The following is a 22,946-nucleotide window of genomic DNA, read 5'->3' as shown; positions in this document are numbered from 1 at the left end:
CTGACCATCCAAACATGAGAAAGTTGTATTAACTTGAGGCCATCGTAGGATTTCACAAACTTCAAATACTAAATTTGCCTCTTATTGTTATTCATTTTTCTTGTTAGGAAAACAAAAGGTCGCAAAAAAAATAAATGGAAGAAAAAAGAGGTACGATTACAAATGACGAAATTGCACGGCTTGTCCTTCAAATGAGTTGGTCTTTAATTATTATCCTCCAAAATTGAACTTATGCTTAGGGGAGCATAGATACTTTAAGGCCGCGAGACATAACATATGAGATATTATGATGCGATGGTATAAACTTATGTCCCGCGAAAAAATTGCTTGTTATGGGGGTAAAAGTTAAAGACCAGCACAAAATAGGGGACAAAAGTGTCAACGACCCAACGTACAATGAAGTTGGGCCTAATAAGTGCATTGGAAAAGGTCAACTCAATCCAAGTTCAACCCAAGCCCAAATCTCATCTTCATAAATCAATACACCAGATTCACTCATCATCTCCACTCAAATCCCCAACACCCCAAAAAATCAATTCCAGAGAGAAGAACAAAAAATGGGACGGAAAAAGGGAGTAGAGTTCGATGAAGGAGCACCAGATAACTTCGACCCAAACAATCCATACAAAGACCCAGTTGCATTCTTCGAGATGAGAGAACATTTAGTAAGAGAGAAATGGATCGACATTGAAAAAGCTAAGATCCTTCGTGATAAACTACGTTGGTGTTACCGTATCGAAGGTGTTAATCATCTTCAAAAGTGCCGTCATCTTGTTCAGCAGTATCTTGATGCTACACGTGGTATTGGTTGGGGCAAGGATCTTCGTCCTCCATTTATGCACGGTAACTACTTCTTAAAAGCTATATTGACTAAAAAGCACCTAAAATAAGCCAATCCAAACAGGCTCTAGGTTTTTTTTTTATTTTGGGTTGTGAGTGTTTTGTGTTTGTTGGATTTGTCAGGGCCGAAGGAGGTTGAAGCTGTTGAGTCCGAATGATTCGTTTCAGGTATTTTACTCTTTCCCTTTTATTAGATTGGAATTGTTGTCTTGCCATTGATTCGTTGCTAATATTTTATGTCAATTTCGTTTTCTATGACACTGTTTCCATTTTAGGATACTAAAAAATGTTTGCAACTACTCCCTTTGTCTCAAAATACTTGTCATGCTTACTAAAAATATCTGCTTAAATACATGTCATTTTAGAAGTTCAAGACAAAATTAATTAATTTTTTTTGCTTTACTCTTACTAGGGATTGTCTTGAAGACCGTAAACACCTCAATTATGGCATGACATAAATAAGGGTAAAATAGTCAAACACCCCCTCCTAATTAATGTTTTCTTAAGGGGCGTGTAAATGAAAAAGCACGACAAGTATTTTGAGACGAATGAGTATTTCATTAATAGGTTGAAACTATGGGTGTGTTTGGCTTGAAGGAAAATTTCTCAGAATAAGTGATTTTCCTACTCATTTTCTTGTGTTTGGTATGCAAGTTGGAAAATGTCATTTTAAGAGCATTTGCATATATTCAAAGCAAAACACAATGAGTTTTTTGAATTCGGAGTTAGGCAGGTTGGTGGGTTGGGGATGCGTTGGTGTATTTTTATATATTCGGAAAATGTTTTCCCGCATTTTTTTTTTTGAGAATGGTAACAGTTAAATCCACAGATATACTACATCAAAAAGAATGTAGTTCCCCTTTCAAAATGTTACACCTTACAGCTTGAATCTCCTATCTATATTCTTCCTTACAAGTAATATAAAACATCAAAAATATCTTCAGTTTGACCTAAAACTTCCTGTTTACACCAAAAATAGTATAGAGCTAAACAATTCATTTTAAACTTCTGTAGGTCAGTTTGTTTGCCCTCAAAACATCTTTGATTTCTTTCTTTCCATACTGTCCATCAAATACATGCTGGGACAATCTTCCATCTCTCTTCCTGTCTTGCAGCATTTCCATCAGCTAAGAACTCCTTTAATGCTCCCCGGTTTCACCCACCTGATCTTCCTCAGACTGATGAATATCTTCCATAATTGATCTGTCCATTTGCAGTGTAAAAAAAAAGATGGTTGATTGTGTCTGCTTGTTCCCCACATAAATAGCATCTAGAGCACAACTGGAACCCCCTCTTGTTTAGATTCTCATGAGTCAACACTACTTCCTTTGCCAATAGCCAGGAAAAATCATTTACCTTGTAAGATATTTGAGAATTTACAGTGAACAAACCTTTGTTGTCTATCTTCCCAACCATAGTATCTCTTGCTCCTGTTAAATTATTGAATTGAGCAACTGTGGAGTACAAGGCTGCTATTCTTTCCCAGTCATTTAAATGTCTTCTGAGGTGTAAATTCTAACCTTGTCGTGTCCATAATTCAGCAACTGTAGCTTGTTGTTGAAGGCATAATGTGTATAGATCTGGATAGAGTTGCTTTAGAGGTACATGACCAATCCACTTGTCATCCCAGAAAGAAACTTTCAGGCCATTGCCAACTTTGAAACTGGATCTGTTTAGAACTAAAGGCCATAGATTCTGATTGTTTTCCATACACTGTATTGTCAGCACATTTGTCATCCAGCTATTCTCCAGACCATACTTTGCAGAGATGACCTCCTTCCATAGCATATTGTCAGTTGTTGCCAATTTCCATAACCACTTCATCATCAAACTTCTGTCCTGCATTTTCATGTCTCTGATCCCCACACCTCTTTCTTTCTTGTTCATTGTCACTTCCTCCCAATTGACTAGGCGGAACTTTTTCTTGTCTTCATTACCCTGCCAGAAAAAAATCCTTTTAAGGCATCAATTCTTTTTATCACACTCACTTGAACAGGGAAAACTGACATCATGTAGGATGGTAAAGTCAGTCTTCCTCCTAAGGAGAGATATTAGCTTTTCCAGTTTGTTAATCTCTTCTCACACTTCTCCGCCACCCCATTCCATATTCCCTTAGACTTGCTTTTTGCTCCCAAAGGCATGCCTAGATATGTTGTTGGAAGTTCTCCTACTTTGCCTCCCAACTTTTCTGCCAAACTTTCCACATCTGTTACTTCATTCATGGGATAAATGAAGCTTTTCCCCCAGTTGATGTGTAGCCCTAATACTGCTTCAAATATGATGAAGATGACCCTCAGAACCAATATCTGTTCTTCCATTGCTTCACAAAAAAACCAGTGTATCATCTGCATATTGCAAATGAGTTACTTCCAAGTTATTTACTATTCTGTTGTCCACCTGAAGTCCCCTGACCCAACCTTTTACCTTTGCTGTTTGAATCATGTTACTCAAACCTTCCATTGTTAAGATGAAGAGTAATGGGGATAAGGGGTCTCCCTGTGAAAAAAGCCATTTGGGGTTCTATTAATCAAAACAGAGAATCTGACTGTACTAATGCATTGCTTTATCCATCTGATCCATCTGGCACCAAAACCCATCTTCTGTAGCAATTGAACAACCCTCAAATTTTTAAGGAAAACATTTTCCAAGATATTTAGTGCAACCAAAAGCAAGGAAAACTGGGAAATCCGGAAAACATTTTCCGTCATACCAAACACACCCTATTTCATTAATAATACTCCTTACTAGAAAAAGAAACTTCAACATAGTTCCCACAGAGGAATGTTGGCTCTCCAGAGATTAGTGTGCAACCTGCTCACTATTTACCTCTTAACTCTTTGCTAAATCTAAATCGTGAGGTGTGAAATTCACTTAATAATATTGCCAATCTATAACTTATCGGACTAAAAGATTCAAAAGCATGATTTGCACTATCCCCAAAAGTTACTTGAGCTGAAATGGGCTGGGTCATGACCCGCCCAATTTTTTTAACTGATTCCTTTCTGCTAAAAGTGAAGGTAGTTTCGATCCATTATGGTTAAAGTATACATACATCGAAAGACAATAAATGTTTAATTCTTTGTATAGTCACACAGAGATGCATACAAATATAGAAAATTAACTGATTTTTCAAATGGATTAACGAAACACAAAAAAGAGATAAGAATACTTAAGAGTTCTCCGAACTAAAAAATGAAATTCTTAAAAGGAGACAATTTTTTCTAGTGAAAATGCATTCTTTTAATCATTCTGAAACCCTTAAAATTCATAAATGTAAAACCCATTTCATGTACTCATGAAAATTGAAATGCATGAAGAAAAAAAGTACAGTTTGTGAGTGACAAATTTCTGATTACTTGGCTGTTCATGCATAGGGAAATTCGAATAGGACTGGGCTAGTATTGGGCAAAAATGGAGATCACTTTAAAAATGGGTTATGTTAGGTGGGCTAAAAATCAGTCCAATACGAAATTATCTTGTGCCCAGCCCATAAGATTTTGGATGGGTTGGGCGGCCATCAATTTTTGGGCCATATTTGACACCCCTACTCATGATGCATATCTCATAATTGAGTCTCTGTTTCAATCTTTTCTGAACATTGAAGCACAACATATATTAGGGAGGATCACATTTACTATAGTCTGGCACTACTTACATTGTAGATGCTGGTTCTACAGTCTGATCTAGGGGTGTCAAATATGTGACTCAAAAGTTGATGTCCCGCCAACCCCAAAAATTCTAATGGATTGGGCACACGATAATTTTGTACTGGGCTAATTTTTGGCCCACCCAACAGAGCCCATTTTAAAAGTGATCTCCATCCTAGCCCAATTCTAACCTGAAGAATCCCAATTACAAGATAAATGCCTCAATGTAATCATTGATTTATCCCCATCTAAAACAAACCATTAGGAATCAATCATGCGGTTTTTTTAAATAAAAATCAGTATCCATATATAATCCTTTTCGACGTGGACATCATTGATTTTTTCGGCTACATTCCATTTCTTTTTCCTGGATAACACTTCTTTAATTGCAATGATAAAATTAAAGAATCTATTTGCATCCGTCATGGTGACACCGTATTTGACTGAACCTATTTGAAAGTATTGGAGTGTTGGATTATTTCTTAACAGTGGCTAAATACATAACAACTTAATTAATGGGATTATTTAACCAAAAGTTAGGTATGCTACTGTTAACAATAATTAAAATTTTATATGTTGACAATGTTAGATATCCTCTGTGATTTAACCTAGTATGTGAAGAATTGCCCTCCAAAGGTAAATTGTCGTTGGCTAGGTTCCATTGTATGCTTGGCGGAACAATAATGTAGAATGGAAAGAATTGATACGAAGCTAGTAGAAACTAATTGATTTGCTTGAAAGAAGGAAAAATATATTCGGGTGAAGTTGGGGGTCATGACCCAACTCATTTTTAGCCCATTCCAACCCAAGTAATTTTTGGGTGAGTCATTACCCAACCCATTTATTAATTCAGCCCATTTTGACCCGCCCAAATTGGGCTGGATTTGGACGTGTCAAAATAGGCTGAGTTAATAAATGGGTTGGGCTAAAATTGGCCCAAAAGTTACTTGAGCTGAAATGAGCTAAAAATGGGATGGGCGAGCTGCCCAACTTGATCCAATTTTTTAAACTAATTCCTCTGCTAAAGGTGTAGATTGTTCAATCCATTATGGTTACACTATACACATCAAAAAAAAAATAAAAAATGTTCAATTCTTTGTTTATAGACACACAGAGATGCATACAAATATAGAAAATGAACTGATTTTCCAATTGGATTAAGGAAACACAAAAAGAGATCAGAATACTTTAGAGTTCTCTGAACTAAACAATGAAATTCTTGAAAAGGAGACAAATTTTCAAGTGAAAATCCATTCTTTGATCATACCGAAACACTTAAAATTCATAAATGTGAAACCCATTTCATATACTCATGAAAACTAAAATGCGTGAAGAAAAAAATACAGTTTGTTAGCGATAAATTTCTGATTACTTGGCTGCTTCTGCGTAGGGAAATTTGAATAGGGATTGGGCTAAAATGGAGATCACTTTAAAATGGGTTATGTTAGGTGGGCTAAAAGTCATCCCAATATGAAATTATCTTGTTCCCAACCCATAAGATTTTGGGTGTGCCATCAATTTTTGGGTTGTATTTAATGCTCCTACTCACAATGCATATCTTATAAGTGAGTCTCTGTTTCAATCTTTCTAAACATTGAAGCACATCATATATTAGGGAGGATGACATTTACTATAGTCTGCCACTACTTGTATTGTAGATGCTGGCACAATAGTCTGATCTAGGGGTGTCAAATATGGCCCAAAAGTTGATGGTCCGCCCAACCCGCTCAAATCCTAATGGTTTGGGTATAGGTTAATTTCGTATTGGGCTGACTTTTAGCCCGCCCAACATAACCCATTTTAAAAGTGATCTCCATCTTAGTCTAATACTAACCCAATTCTAACCCGCAAAAAACGTGAAGTATCTCTATCTAAAAGATGAATGCCTCAACGTAATCATTGATTTACAGTGAACAAACCTTTGTTGTCTATCTTCCCAACCATAGTATCTCTTGCTCCTGTTAAATTATTGAATTGAGCAACTGTGGAGTACAAGGCTGCTATTCTTTCCCAGTCATTTAAATGTCTTCTGAGGTGTAAATTCCAACCTTGTCGTGTCCATAATTCAGCAACTGTAGCTTGTTGTTGAAGGCATAATGTGTATAGATCTGGATAGAGTTGCTTTAGAGGTACATGACCAATCCACTTGTCATCCCAGAAGTAAACTTTCAGGCCATTGCCAACTTTGAAACTGGATCTGTCTAGAACTAAAGGCCATAGATTTCTGAATGTTTTCCATACACTGTATTGTCACCACATTTGTCATCCAGCTATTCTCCAGACCATACTTTGCAGAGATGACCTCCTTCGATAGCATATTGTCAATTGTTGCCAATTTCCATAACCACTTCATCATCAAACTTCTGTCGTGCATTTTCATGTCTCTGATCCCCACAGCTCTTTCTTTCTTGTTCATTGTCACTTCCTCCCAATTGACCAGGTGGAACTTTTTCTTGTCTTCATTACCCTGCTAGAAAAAAATTCCTTTTAAGGCATCAATTCTTTTTATCACACTCGCTGGAACAGGGAAAACTGACATCAAGTAGGACGGTAAAGTCAGTCTTCCTCCCAGGGAGAGATATTGACTTTGCCAGTTTGTTAATCTCTTCTCACACTTCTCCGCCAGCCCATTCCATATTCCCTTAGACTTTCTTTTTGCTCCCAAAGGCATGCCTAGATATGTTGTTGGAAGTTCTCCTACTTTGCCTCCCAACTTTTCTGCCAAAGCCAAACTTTCCACATCTGTTACTTCATTGATGGGATAAATGAAGCTTTTCCCCCAGTTGATGTGTAGCCGTGATACTGCTTCAAATATGATGAAGATCACCCTCAGAACCAGTATCTGTTCTTCTACTGCTTCACAAAAAACCAGTGTATCATCTGCATATTGCAAATGAGTTACTTCCAAGTTATTTACTATTCTGTTGTCCACCTGAAGTCCCCTGCCCAGCCTTCTACCTTTGCTGTTTGAATCATGTTACTCAAACCTTCCATTGCTAAGATGAAGAGTAATGGGGATAAGGGGTCTCCCTGTCTCAAACCCCTCTGAGAGGGGAAAAAGCCATTTGGGGTTCTATTAATCAAGATAGAGAATCTGACTGTACTAATGCATTGCTTTATCCATCTGATCCATCTGGCACCAAAACCCATCTTCTGTAGCAATTGAACAACCCTCAAATTTTTAAGGAAAACATTTTCCCAGATATTTAGTGCAACCAAAAGCAAGGAAAACTGGAAAATCCGGAAAACATTATCCGTCATACCAAACACACCCTATTTCATTAATAATACTCCTTACTAGAAAAAGAAACTTCAACATAGTTCCCACAGAGGAATGTTGGCTCTCCAGAGATTAGTGTGCAACCTGCGTACTACTTACCTCTTAACTCTTTGCTAAATCTAAATCATGAAGTGTGAGGTGTGAAATTCACTTAATAATATTGCTAATCTATAACTTATCGGACTAAAAGATTCAAAAGCATCAAACTCATGGCCAGTATGAATGAATCTGTAAACGGGTGATATCTTAAATGATTTAAAACAAATGATGTGCTACTATTGATACTTTTGGCGTATATACCTCAATTGTATAACTCACAATTAAGGGTGTCAAATTTTTTTTTGGGGGTGGGGGGAAGAATTTGGGCAGATCAAAATGGGTTGGGCTAAAATTGGCCCAAAAGTTACTTGAGCTGAAATGGGCTGGGTCATGACTCGCCCAATTTTTTTTAACTGATTCCTTTCTGCTAAAAGTGGAGGTAGTTTCGATCCATTATGGTTAAAGTATACATACATCAAAAGACAACAAATGTTTAATTCTTTGTATAGCCACACAGAGATGCATACAAATATAGAAAATTAACTGATTTTTCAAATGGATTAAGGAAACACAAAAAAGAGATAAGAATACTTAAAGAGTTCTCCGAACTAAACAATGAAATTCTTAAAAGGAGACAATTTTTTCTAGTGAACATGCATTCTTTTAATCATTCTGAAACCCTTAAAATTCATAAATGTAAAACCCATTTCATATACTCATGAAAATTGAAATGCATGAAGAAAAAAAGTACAGTTTGTGAGTGACAAATTTCTGATTACTTGGCTGTTCATGCGTAGGGAAATTCGAATAGGATTGGGCTAGTATTGGGCAAAAATGGAGATCACTTTAAAAATGAGTTATGTTTGGTGGGCTAAAAATCAGCCCAATACGAAATTATCTTGTGCCCAGCCCATAAGATTTTGGATGGATTGGGTGGCCATCAATTATTGGGCCATATTTGACACCCCTACTCACGATGCCTATCTCATAATTGAGTCTTTGTTTCAATCTTTTCTGAACATTGAAGCACAACATATATTAGGGAGGATCACATTTACTATAGTCTGGCACTACTTGCATTGTAGATGCTGGTTCTACAGTCTGATCTAGGGGTGTCAAATATGTGACTCAAAAGTTGATGTCCCGCCCAACCCCAAAAATTCTAATGGATTGGGCACACGATAATTTTGTACTGGGCTAATTTTTAGCCCGCCCAACAGAGCCCATTTTAAAAGTGATCTCCATCCTAGCTCAATTCTAACTCGAAGAATCCCAACTACAAGATAAATGCCTCAATGTAATCATTGATTTATCCCCATCTAAAACAAACCATTAGGAATCAATCATGCGGTTTTTTAAAATAAAAATCAGTATCCATATATAATCCTTTTCGACGTGGACATCATTGATTTTTTCGGCTACATTCCATTTCTTTTTCCTGGATAACACTTCTTTAATTGCAATGATAAAATTAAAGAATCTATTTGCATCCGTCATGGTGACACCGTATTTGACTGAACCTATTTGAAAGTATTGGAGTGTTGGATTATTTCTTAACAGTGGCTAAATACATAACAACTTAATTAATGGGATTATTTAACCAAAAGTTAGGTATGCTACTGTTAACAATAATTAAAATTTTATATGTTGACAATGTTAGATATCCTCTGTGATTTAACCTAGTATGTGAAGAATTGCCCTCCAAAGGTAAATTGTCGTTGGCTAGGTTCCATTGTATGCTTGGCGGAACAATAATGTAGAATGGAAAGAATTGATACGAAGCTAGTAGAAACTAATTGATTTGCTTGAAAGAAGGAAAAATATATTCGGGTGAAGTTGGGGGTCATGACCCAACTCATTTTTAGCCCATTCCAACCCAAGTAATTTTTGGGTGAGTCATTACCCAACCCATTTATTAATTCAGCCCATTTTGACCCGCCCAAATTGGGCTGGATTTGGACGTGTCAAAATAGGCTGAGTTAATAAATGGGTTGGGCTAAAATTGGCCCAAAAGTTACTTGAGCTGAAATGGGCTAAAAATGGGATGGGCGAGCCGCCCAACTTGATTCAATTTTTAAAACTAATTCCTCTGCTAAAGGTGTAGATTGTTCAATCCATTATGGTTACACTATACACATCAAAAAACAACAAATGTTCAATTCTTTGTTTATAGACACCCAAGATGCATACAAATATAGAAAATGAACTGATTTTCCAATTGGATTAAGGAAACACAAAAAGAGATCAGAATACTTGAGAGTTCTCCGAACTAAACAATGAAATTCTTAAAAAGGAGACAAATTTTCAAGTGAAAATCCATTCTTTGATCATACTGAAACACTTAAAATGCATAAATGTGAAACCCATTTCTTTTTTTTTTTGATGAAGGTGAAACCCATTTCATATACTCATGAAAACTAAAATGCATGAAGAAAAAAATATAGTTTGTGAGCGATAAATTTCTGATTACTTGGCTGCTTCTGCGTAGGGAAATTTGAATAAGGATTGGGCTAGTATTGGGCTAAAATGGAGATCACTTTAAAATGGGTTATGTTACGTGGGCTAAAAGTCAGCCCAATATGAAATTATCTTGTTCCCAACCCATAAGATTTTGGGTGGGCCATCAATTTTTGGGCTATATTTAATGCTCCTACTCACAATGCATATCTTATAAGTCTGTCTCTGTTTCAATCTTACTAAACATTGAAGCACAACATATATTAGGGAGGATGACATGTACTATGGTCTGCCACTACTTGTATTGTAGTTGCTGGCACAATAGTCTGATCTAGGGGTGTCAAATATGGCCCAAAATTTGATGGCCCGCCCAAATTCTAATGGTTTGGGCATAAGTTAATTTCGTATTGGGCTAACTTTTAGCCCGCTCAACATAACCCATTTTAAAAGTGATCTCCATCTTAGTCTAGTACTAGCCCAATTCTAACCTGCAAAAAACGTGAAGTATCTCTATCTAAAAGATGAACGCCTCAACGTAATCATTGATTTATCCCCACCTAAAACAAATCATTACGAATCAAATCATGGCTTTATTGTATCTGGAGCAATTTTATTTTATTTTTTTGAAATTCATTATCCATATATAATCCTTTTTGATATTGACATCATTGAGATTTATTCTATTCTTTGATATTCCATTTCTTTTTGTGAATAACACTTCTTTAATTGCAAGATAAAATTAAAGAATCTATTTGCATTGGTCATGGTGATACTGTATCTGACTGAACCTATCTGAAGGTATTAGAATATCGAATTATTTCCTTAACAACAACAACAACATACCCAGTGAAATCCCACAATGTGAGGTCTGGGGAGGGTAAAGTGTACGCAGACCATACCCCTATCTCGGAAGACAGGGAGGTTGTTTCCGAAAGACCCTCGGCTCAAGAGAGATCACAACGAGAAAGGTTAGATAAGCAGAAGCAGTTCAAAGCAAAATGCAAATGAAACTAAAGAAAGCGAATAAGTCAAAATAGAGCAGTCTGAAAAAAAAGGGAGCAGCAGCTACCACAAATAAATAAGATAAATAAGCTAATCGAAGTACAAGAAACCACATATAGTAGCAAGAAACAAAGGACAATAGACTATAGATCGAAACAGCGACTACCTACTAGCCTTCTACCCTAATCTAAGTCCTCCAAAACCTCCTATCTAAGGTCATGTCCTCGGTAAGCTGAATCTGCGCCATGTCCTGTCTCAGCACCTCTCCCCAATACTTTTTCGGCCTATCCCGACTTCTTTTGAAACCATCCATAGCACACCTCCGCACTGGAGCATCTGTGCCTCTCCTCCTCACATGCCCAAACCATCTCAGCCTCGCTTCCCTCATCTTGTCCTCCATTGATGCTACTCCAACCTTATCCCGGATATCTTTATTCCTAATCCTATCTCGCCTGGTGTGCCCACACATCCATCGCAACATTCTCATTTCCGCAACTTTCATCTTTTGGACGTGAGAGCTCTTGACTGCCCAACACTCTGCCCCGTACAACAAGGTCGGTCTCACAACCACTTTGTAGAACCTGCCTTTAAGTTTTAGTGACACCTTCTTATCACACAGCACTCCTGAAGCAAGCCTCCATTTCAACCGCCCTGCGCCAATACGATGTGAGACATCATCGTCAATATCCCCATTTTCTTGTATAATAGACCCGAGATATTTGAAACTTCTTTTATTTGGGATGACCTGGGTACCAAGCCTCACTTTCACGCTAGACTCATGTGTCATGTCACTGAACTTGCACTCCATGTACTCTGTCTTAGTCCTACTCAACTTGAACCCTTTAGACTCCAGAGTTCGTCTCCAAATCTCCAGCTTAGCGTTTACTCCGCTGCGTGTCTCGTCGATCAAGACTATGTCATCCGCAAATAACATACACCATGACACCTCAACCTGAATTCGCCGTGTCAGACAATCCATCACTAGAGCAAATAAAAATGGGCTAAGAGTTCCTTACAGTGGTTAAATACATAGCAACTCAATTAATGGGATTATTCAACTAAACGTTAGGTATGTTACTGTTAACACTAATTAAATTTTTTATATGTTGACGTATGTTAGATATCCTCTGATTTAGTGTGGTATAAGAAGATTTGCCCACCTAAGTTAAATTGATGTTGGTTAGGTTCCACTTGTATACTTGGTGGAACAATATTTTAGAATTGAAGGAATTGATATTAGTAGAAGCTAATTGATTTGCTTGAGAAAGGAGGACAGAAATATTTGGGTCTAGTTGGGCAGTAATGACCCAGCCCATTTTAATCCAAATAACTTGTGGGTGAGTCGTGACCCCTCCCATTTATTAATTTAGCCCATTTTGACCGGTCCAAATTCAGCCCAACCTGTCCATTTGACACCCCTAGTCTGATCCTAACTCGATCAGTGAGGTATCTTTTGCTCTGTTTGTCCATTATGAGTGTCTGAAGCCATCTCAATCAGGTAGGAGGGATATTGGCACAGTATGAATCTAAAGCTGCACTTTGTCGGTAGCACAAGCTGTAACTGCTACTTCTGTAGGTTGCCTTTTGTGATATCATCACTCCTTTTTAAGGTAGCGTATATCATCCGTGATCTTCCAGCCTTTTTCCCAAAAAAAAAATAAAAAATCTCAACTTAGGCATACAGCTAAATATATAGCATGTGAAATACTTCATTAACTTGTATAAGAATCATACATCATCCATATTTTACTCAAAGCTAGTTAGTCTTGCCTCAATTTCGAACAGGCTCATCAAAGTACATATATACTTTCATGAACACTATAAACCATTAGCATAATTCATGCTACCTACTCAAGATAAAGTAGGCACTTACCAAGTCATAGCCATATTTTGCTTGTCCCCATGCATGCTTATATGTGAAGAAACATAAGATACCATACCTCTGGAAACATAGTATTCAACAAATCAATTTTGAAATCACGCCTTTTGAAATAAAACCAGTCAGGAGATAGATTACAGTAACCACAATGTTTAATCGCAGTTGGGCTTGACTCCGACTCTACTAGGGGAGATCTTTATTGATCTACGAAACAAACAATCAAAACTTCAATCACTGTTGGCTTTACTCCAATTGACTCAACAAGGGCAAATCTTTATTAATCCTATTAGTACTCTCAAGGCTAGATGTTTAGAGTGCTTATTTAGTTGGCATTTTCTTACCCCTGTAAACAGTGTGGATACTTTTTTGGATTTTGTTAGTTCCCTGTCTTTAGCTTAGCTTAGAACAATAGGCAGGATTCCTTTTGGCTGTTTTACAGTTTTTTTGTCTAAGTTTGCTTCCCGTTTGATTGAAGCAGCTTCTTTTGCCCACCTGTAACCTTGCATCTTCTTGATGCTTTACTAATGACATTTGATTACTTTACCAAAAAAAAAAAAAAACTGTCAAATTGGTCACCTATTAAAATCCATGCTTCAGCTTTTTAATCTATATCTCAAGAGTCCTGTATTTACACTTATGCAGCTCTGACATTCTATCAATCCTGAGTAGATGAAAGCTAACACAAAACAGTAAGAATAAGAGTAAACTCTTACCTTAGGGCAGGAAATCCTTAATTTTTACCTCCGGGCTTGGGAAATCACTATTAAGCAATGGTTTCTTAAATCTTCCTTTAACAGTGATTGTTCCTTGCTAGTCACGTACTGCAATGGCTTAGAATGAATAAGGACTTAGCTTTCCCACAATATAAATGATACAAAAAGGTATCCAAAATTCAAATGCCCTTACCGATTTCATGAATCTGATGCATCTACTAGGACGCTGTAGATTTTTTTAGGTTTTTGAAGTTTTCATGGGTTTACCGAGACATGATCAACTTTTTAATGTTGTAAAACTTCTGCAAATACATGGGTTTACCCTGTGCGCACCCGAAGGGTAGCGGCTGCGGGTTCCCATGTCATCAAAAAAAAAAAAAAAACTTCTGCAACTACACTAGATTTCTCTTCGTTTCCTTATTCTTTTGGTTCCATCACATTTGTTTTTTTCAATTCTTTTTTAGTAACTCAGACTCCGTATAACAAGTTTAATCCATGCATAAAATCCAAGTCACAACATGTTTAGGAGTTGCGTATTTTGGTGATTCTGTTTTTCTGTTTGTGTTTTTAAATATGCAGCAATTGGCACCTGAAGTTATTCAATTTTTTCTCTGGATTCTGCAAATGAAGATAAAGAAACTAGCTGCAATACAAGTTTGAACTTGCTTACTTTGATTGTTTACTTATCTGTTGCTATGATAGCCCACCCACAATAATTCCTTTGAAATAAAACAAAATTAGGGGAAGCAACAACCACAAGAAGCACAAGAAATGCATCTGGCAATGTAGGTTAAAATACCAAATGACTGTTAAATAGAGGTATAACTTTCTAGATAACCTCTTTCACCTCCTTAATCTTCCTCTTCCTTTATCTAGCAAAGTTATTGTGGTGTGCAACTCCACTATCAGTCGAAAGTTGAAACCCTTTTTACCTTCTTAACACCTTTCACACACCTTGGCCAGAAAATACCAAGCTCGGACTGAAAATGCCAAATCAATAGTTACAGTTGTTTAACTGGAAACACTTCTGATTATTGAGTCCATTTTCACTAAAGCTTTCTGTATTCTCTAGAAAATTCCTGTCATCTCTACATAGTGACCTATAATGATGGTTAGGAGCAAAACTAATATATAAGGAAGGTAGCAGTGTTAATTTTTAATACTCCCTCCATCCCAAGATTGTCTCAGTTTGACTTGGCACAAAGTTTAAGAAATAAAGGAAGACTTGAAGTGTGTGGTCCAAAACAAGCCTTGGATATTTGTGTGGCTGTAAATCATCTCATAAATTTAAATTGTTTCTAAATATAGAAATGTGCGCCAATCTTTTTGGGAAAGTAAGACAATCTTTTTGGGACGGAGTAACAGTTATTTTTATTTTTAATTCACCTTGTTCTTAGGTTAGTTTTGGTCCTTGTATTCTAGTTCTCAAAACATTAACCTTCCATCTAAGGTGAGTTCCATCACTTCATCCTCTTCCTTTTATATGGTCCATGCCATCATATCCCTCTTATATACTCTCTCATCTTGCCTGCAACCCCTACAAGTCACTGCCTTCCTGGATAGTTCACAAAAAGTTGAGCTGGGATTCATGAAGAAGCGGCAAATTTGGGAATAATCTGTAGGAGTTTAAGGATATATGCAGTTGAAAAGGGACAAAAGGCAGTAAAAGATTAAGCTTGTTAATATCCTATCAGAATTTGTTGATTCTACTAGAGGAAGGACTAAGTTGCATCTCTTACAAATTGAAGATCAGATATACTACATGTAATAACACAGAAATTGAGATTCTGTCAAAGAAGATAGTGTAACTTACATACAGTATGAATGTAGAACCATGAAAGAGTTGCAGTGTCTTTCTGATTCCACTATCAATAGATTCCTTAAGACTTCATCCCACTATTCTGAGTCATTTGAAGAAATCATGTCTTACTGCTGCCATTGCCTTTTTAGCAGCACAATTGCGATGGCAAAGCAAAATTCACTAGTCTTGTCATGTGTTAATAGGGTGAAAGAGGATGAGCTTTATCAAATAAACAAAGTAGCAGGATGAAAGAGGATAGTTGCAGGAGAGGAAGTAACAAAGGAGAAGGTAAAGTAGAATGTTATGTTTTCCTTCTCCATGAATTTTTCAACCTTATTGAAACTAGATGTAAAGGAGAAGGTAAATGACGTCAACATGACCACAGGCTGGCATCATTAAGAAGACCAGTAGGCTTTACGAAGGGTTGATCAAGATTTTACCGGGGTTGACCATAGGTTTGACCAACACTGACTACGAGTTGACCCCCATTAGAGTTTCCGGGAGGATTCAAGCATTGTCCCACCCACCCGCCAGCCTCATGACTCCTTTGGTTATGTAGGGCATTTATTATTTTAAAGTACTTGGAGTTGGACCCAAACCCATCATTTAGCTAGTAGTATAAATTGAGGTGATGTATGGTTTTACGGAGTTTTTGATGAGAACTCTCTTGAGGGAGCATCCCTTTGTGGGATATCTTTATCCTCTTCAATTGAACCTTTTTTGGATTCCTCTAGTAAGTATTCATGTATGAGTTTAATATCTCTTCTTCTTTGGATTGATTTCTTGTAGTTGGATTGCTACTTAGTAGGTATTAGGTATATGTTATTTGGCTTGACTAATTGCTGCTTCTATTAGATTTTGTTCTTTCTTTCTTATTCTATCTCTATCTTTTCATCTCTTTCTAGTTTTTAGTTTCCTTGTGTTAATTCCCATTGTCAGTAAATCTTTTACTTTCATACCAAATGACTGGTGAGGAAGAGTAAATAGTCTTGTGGAACAAAATCAAGAAGTTGGCTTTCTTCTTTCCTTTCCTTTCTTAAACCAAACTTGTTCTTGGATAGAATGGTTTCTCAACTGTCTAGGCAGTTGGCAAGTTGGTGTGGGTTAAGCAAAAATTGAATAAGTCTATTTGTTTGTCCTGTGAAACTAAATTTCAAAAGGAATCTATGCAAGTTGAATAGTGATAACAAATTGCTTTGAGCTCTCAAACATGTAGAATTCAGGTAAAGAATAGCAACTCAATATTCATGTTGTAAGCCTGTTCTTATGTTGTAGATTGTAATGATCCATGTCCGTTGGTACACAATTTTTTTGCAAGTTCTCGACTTTGCAATATATCCCTGGTTTTTGTTGTACATATTAAGCTCCGCGTCCTAAAATATAACATTTAACCGTTAAATGCTCACTCCTCCCATTTTTGCAGGTTCATCCAGTTGAAAGTATAAAATTCAGAGGTTGTTGGGCTTACCAGCCGGTGAATTTCAATGTATCGCTGCTTCTGTAATTCACTGCTCTAAGACCTGATTTTTTTAGTTTCCTGTTTATGTGGAAGACGACAATGGTTTGCAATGGCTTTAACTTCAGCCTAGGTACTTTTTTAGTTGAGGGAACTATATTTTCATAGTGGAAATAAAGGAAAAAACTCATTGTCTTCCTTCTTAGTCTCCTGCTCGTTTGTTCTATACTTACCCTATCCTGTGCGTAATGTTAGTCAAGACAGAATGTGAAACATGATTAGAGCCTGGTATTTTGTATTCTGTGTTATAATATTCGAGCTCTTGAGAAAATGGTTACACGAACACTTTGTTTGCCGTTTCTTTAAACCCACTCTAACTGGGGAACCAAGTTACCAACAGGCATTAAGTTCAACAATGCTCTCCGAGGAGATTCATATAATGGCAAAGTTTCGAGGGAGGAAGCAGTTTGTGTCTATAACATCGACAGAAAGTAACATAAACTAACGTTTTTCGTGTGTTAATATTCTGTTGTGAAGAATTTTTAGAAAGTTGGTGCAATACAAATTTATGGAAAGACATACGCTTAGGTTGTAGCACAGCCATGTTGTGTCTAGGTTGTACGCTAGTGCATCATTATAGAAAAACAAGTTAGTTCATTTAATTTGGATCAATTATCAACAAGTCATTTGACTAGTTAAGCTCCTCTTCATCAAATGCTGGTAGATAATCTGTAATGATTTCATTAGGATCATAAGCAAACTCCTTCATACCATCACCAATGGAGTTCGCATCTACGTAACCATTGATGTATAGAGTTATGTGTTACCTGCGTTGTTGGGTAGTAAATATTCAGTAGAATAATCTAGGTGTGCACTGATTTGAATAATACATTTATTAAAAATAAAATAAAAAAATAGAGCGGATTGTCCTCCAAGTCTAAATTTGAAAATTAACCTAAGTGCAGAATCCAAGTTTAGTTCTCTACTAATGGGAAGTGACATGGGAGGATCTTGCTCCAACCCAAAATTGTGTTGATTTCTAACTTCATTGTCAAAACCCTAACGGAACTTTTGACTAATTAATGACTGAGCTGATTGTTCTTTTATGAATTCTAATGTAGGCTGTGGGGTTCCATTTACTTTGTGGGATTAGCTTCTTTTATTGTTTCCATATTCCTACTGTTGATGGTCATTTTCAAAGGAGGAGACAAACAAGCCAAAGAGCATCCAGCTGAACTTTGATTCTTCGAGGTTGTTTGGATGGGCTTATAACTTAGAGCTTTTGCACTTTTTTTTTTTTTGATATTTTGGCTTTAAAATGTTTATCCAAATATTATAAAAATGTTTAAAAACTATTTTGACTTACAAACACCTCAAATAAGTCGATCCAAACAGACTCTCTTCTTTTTTACTTTAGCCGTTCTATCAAACTCACCGCTCTTTCCCCTCCTTGAGAGGGGTCTTTAATTTTGGTTGCATATGGCAATAATACTTAGATGAGTATTTATTTTATACCCCTGATAAAAGAATTAGTTAATGTCCGTTGAATTAGTCAAGCAGATTTAGTGAATAAAAGTAATCTAATAACTGAAATTTTAAATGATTAAGCAGTAAATTATTTTTTTTATTTAAATATAAAATGTACCAATCATTTTGAGATGCTCCAAATATCTCCAAATATATAGAGAAAATATATTAACTTAAAATCAATTAAAAAATTGGTGAAACGAGTACTCATGCAAAGAGAACTATATAAGCCAGAGACAATGATCGAAATAATTTGATATCATGTGAAGAAAGAGCAATTTACCTCATAACGGATAATGAGTGAGAATTAATCAAATTATAATTTTCGACTTAATAGAATATTTATCATTAGCACAAGTATTACATTTAGTAAAATATATGGAATAAAATATATGTGAAGTAGACAAGGTGATTATTAATAGTAATATTGCTTTGTTCAAGCATCAAAGAAAGGTTTGTTTGTTTGGACTCTATGCGGTGCGAATTCAGATATAATCGGATTTTAATACGGATACGAGCATCGGGTGGTGGAAAAAAAAATATTTTCTTTGGACATGAAGGGACTAGTCCGTGGTTCCGTTTGGACAGAGTCCATTCTCTACCTAATTAGATTTGTCTCATCTTAAAATTGGAGAGTTTTCACATGACTTTACTTTATTAGGAGGTATAACACAGGTTTCAATGAATCGCTTGATCACCCACCGGTGACCGCAACCAAATAGCATGAAAATTCGAGCTTATCTTTTTCCTCTTTAGGCGCTTTGTTAGAAAGGTGCTGAAAAAACCTTTTGCAAACTTTGTTTATTTTCAAAGTTTTTCTTCTTCTGAAAAATTCAATATTTAGAAAAAGTTTGATTTTATTTTTTAATGTTTCGGAAAAAGGTTCTTCAGGTTTTCAAAAACTTTTGTTAATTTTTTTGGGAACAATTCACTCCCTCTATTTCATTTATGTGTCTTAATTCGGAGTAAAATGATCAAACTAACTAATTTTTAACATAACTGTGTATATAAAATCTTTAATTATTCTTAAGTAAAACTCTTATTTAGAAACTAAACATAATGTCACAAGAATTAATAATTTAAAATATTTTAATAATTATGATAAAGGAAAGTATCTTTTGACTCTCAAATAATAATCAACACACATAAATTAAAATTTTTTGTTTTTCGAGAGTCAAATTTTTTAATTTTAACTGTGTATTTTAACATAGAACTTTTAATTTTTTCAAAATAGAATTTATATATTTAAAAATTACGTAAATTTTTTTATAAGTCGTCATAATTAATAATTTAAAATATTTTAAAAAAATATGAAAAAGTTAATACAAAAGAATAATTTTCTAAAAATGAAAAATGATAATCTTTTTAAGACGGGAGTGATATTTTGACTACTAGAATCTTCTCTGTTTTTTTCCTGGAATATGTCGGCTCCATAAACTGAAAGAAAACAATTAAAAACGATACGTAGTGTGAAGAGTCTGCACCAAAAAGAAGCGTACACTTCAATCGCCTGCCGACAAGATGATCATCCAAATCGCTCTTAAAAAATATAGTTAATGGTCAAAATAACACATTAACTATTATTTTTTTGGTTGAGTTTCACGCCTTAACTATCCATTATTTTTTTGTCTGAAATATTATCATCTATGAGCTGATTAAGCTAACTATCAACTATTTTTTTTTCTATCTAAATTTACAACAAGATATATTTTATTACATAGATGGTGATACGTCAAATATGAAAATGGAATGATTACTAGTTAGAGTGTGAAACTCGCAGAAAAAAAAAATATAAGTACTCCTTCTGTCCATTTTTTACTTATTAATATTTGACTTGACACACTCTCTAAGGAGCAATAAATAGAATGACAATTTCATTACCTCACTCCTAATTATTATAAATCAACTAAACAATTAATATCAATCAAACATACTTTAAAATCTGTGCAGCTACTAACAATTTTTTAAAGTTTCAGAGTCAATAATTATTAATAAGGGTAAATAGGTATGATATGGTAATTATCTCTTGATTTTCAAACTGGATAAGTAAAGGTGGACATTTATTTATAATCCCTTCATCTCAATTTATGTGACACTATTTTATTAAGTTTGAATTTTAAGAAAGAAAGAAACATTTTAGATATTTGTGTGTTGTAAATTATCTCATAAAGTTAAATTATTTCTAAATATAAAAAATTAATATTCTTTTTGGAATAAATTAAAAAAAAAAGTGTGTCACATAAATTAAATTGAAAAAAAAAAAAACTGGACAAGTAAAACTGGCGGAGAATTAAAAAAAAATAGGAAGGAGTGGGTAGGCGGTGGATAAAGCGCGTCTGGTACAATTTGTTATAGGTTGAGCGTGATTGAAGCATATATTTGGATGATAATGATATCATATTCCATATGTCACCTGATTTCACAATACGAACGGCGCACACCATCAACGACCTAAAAATTAAACAATACAGTATTTACTCAAATCATAGAGAAGAGAATATAAATAGAAGAAAAATCACTTTCAAACGATCCGTAAACATTTGACGCCACTAATGGAAGGAGAGAAGAAAAGGAAGAGAACCGTTAATGGGGCAGATCGGAGAAGAGAAGTTGCAGCGCCGTCAGAGGCGGAGGTTGAAGAGTTCTACGCCATATTGCGAAGGATGCACGTCGCCGTTAAGTATCTCCAAAAGAGTGCTCCTCACGTTAATGTACCAAACAGGTTAACGGCGATGGAGACTGATCCCAATGGTGTTGGACGGAATATTGTACGAAATGGAGGTTTGGAACTGGATCTTAACACCGTGCCAGAACCGGAGACTAACGGCGTTTAACCTGAAGCCAACGGAGTATTGCATTTTACACGGTTTGCATCTTATGTACAGCGAAATACTACTTGTTTCTCACTTCTTCTTCTTTTGTCAAACAGACATTTTTTCTTTTTCAAGTACGCATAGAAATTACTTCATTTATCTCAATTTATGTGGTACGTTTTGTTTTTATCGAGATTTAATCTATTACAACTTATAGTATTTTGTTATGAAATATCATGTATATTACGGTGAATGTTCATAACTCTCAAGTAGTTATTCCCACTACTTTCTCCATGGTGTAGTTATTAAATCTCCCACCTACTATTTTGATTATGTAAATATTAATTCTCACATCTTCCCCATAATCTTCATAGTTATTATCTTGTTTATTGCCACCTTTTAACTATCCTCTATGTAGTAGTATATATAAGGATATAATAAGTGATGTGCTTATACTTGAACATATTTGGATGAATTGAACATACTTGGATAAATAAAAAATCTCTCATCTCTTGTGTCTCTTTATCTCTTTGTTGTTCTTGCTTTCATCTTTTAATATATTGTACTAATTCTTTTAGGTTGATTTTACGACACGTTATTAACGCGACAAATTCAAGGTGAGGTGCCATGGTGTATGCTTTTCGCGGACGACATAGTCCTGATCGATGAGACTCGTAGCGGAGTTAACGCTAAGCTGGAGGATTGGAGACATACCTTGGAGTCTAAAGGATTTAAGCTGAGTAGGACCAAGACAGAGTACTTAGAGTGTAAGTTCAGTGAGACACCCCAGGAGGTTGGCGTGAAAGTTAGGCTTGGTGCTCAGGCCATCCAAAAGAAAAGTAGTTTCAAGTACTTTGGGTCTATCATGCAAGGCAGCGGGGAGATTGACGATGATGTCACACATCGTATTGGGGTAGGGTGGATGAAATGGAGGCTAGCTTCAGGAGTGCTATGTGACAAGAAGGTGCCACCACAACTGAAGGGCAAGTTCTACAGAGTGGTGGTTAGACCGGCTATGTTGTATGGGGCGGAGTGTTGGCCAGTTAAGATCTCTCACGTTCAAAAGATGAAAGTTGCCGAGATGAGAATGTTGAGATGGATGTGTGGGCACACTAGGAGCGACAGGATTAGAAATGAGGCTATTCGGGATAAGGTGGGAGTGGCCTCGGTGGAAGACAAGATGCGGGAAATGCGACTGAGATGGTTTGGGCATGTGAAGAGGAGAGACATAGATGCCCCAGTGCGGAGGTGTGAGAGGTTAGCCATGGATGGTTTCAGAAGAGGTAGGGGTAGGCCAAAGAAATATTGGGGAGAGGTGATTAGACAGGACATGACGCAGTTACAGCTTACCGAGGACATGACCTTAGATAGGAAGGTGTGGAGGACCCACATTAGGGTAGAAGGCTAGTATATAAGTCTCGTTATCTTTCCTTATTAGTAGGCGCATTAGCGCATTATAATTTCTTGTGCTCTGATTTATGTTATTATTTGC

At 36.0% G+C, this 22,946-nt stretch overlaps 2 protein-coding genes across 5 annotated transcripts; both read left to right on the top strand.

Annotated features, from left to right (window-relative positions):
- Positions 1–491: 491 nt before the first annotated feature.
- On the top strand, positions 492–17,312 carry LOC132603551 (NADH dehydrogenase [ubiquinone] 1 beta subcomplex subunit 10-B-like). 4 transcript variants are annotated; one of them, XR_009568389.1, is made up of 5 exons: positions 492–843; positions 964–1,008; positions 1,253–1,304; positions 15,862–15,946; positions 17,082–17,312. XR_009568389.1 is itself a non-coding variant. In XM_060316681.1 (3 exons), the coding sequence occupies exons 1-2, from the start codon at positions 558–560 to the stop codon at positions 996–998; spliced, it is 321 nt and encodes a 106-aa protein (XP_060172664.1). In that variant the 5' UTR covers positions 494–557; the 3' UTR covers positions 999–1,008; positions 17,082–17,312. The 4 variants fall into 4 exon arrangements, 1 of the variants encoding a protein (XP_060172664.1); XR_009568388.1 differs by lacking the exon at positions 15,862–15,946; XR_009568387.1 differs by lacking the exon at positions 1,253–1,304 and having other exon boundaries at positions 493–843.
- Positions 17,313–21,052: 3,740 nt separating this feature from the next.
- Positions 21,053–21,748, top strand: LOC132603550 (uncharacterized). Its single transcript, XM_060316680.1, has one exon. The coding sequence runs from the start codon at positions 21,194–21,196 to the stop codon at positions 21,473–21,475; it is 282 nt and encodes a 93-aa protein (XP_060172663.1). The 5' UTR covers positions 21,053–21,193; the 3' UTR covers positions 21,476–21,748.
- The last annotated feature ends 1,198 nt before the right edge of the window (positions 21,749–22,946 follow it).

The sequence above is a fragment of the Lycium barbarum genome, chromosome 7 (assembly GCF_019175385.1).
Source record: "Lycium barbarum isolate Lr01 chromosome 7, ASM1917538v2, whole genome shotgun sequence".
NCBI lineage: Eukaryota > Viridiplantae > Streptophyta > Magnoliopsida > Solanales > Solanaceae > Lycium > Lycium barbarum.
The sequence above is the reverse complement of the archived record's forward strand: the minus strand, read 5'-3'. Positions and strand labels throughout refer to the sequence as shown.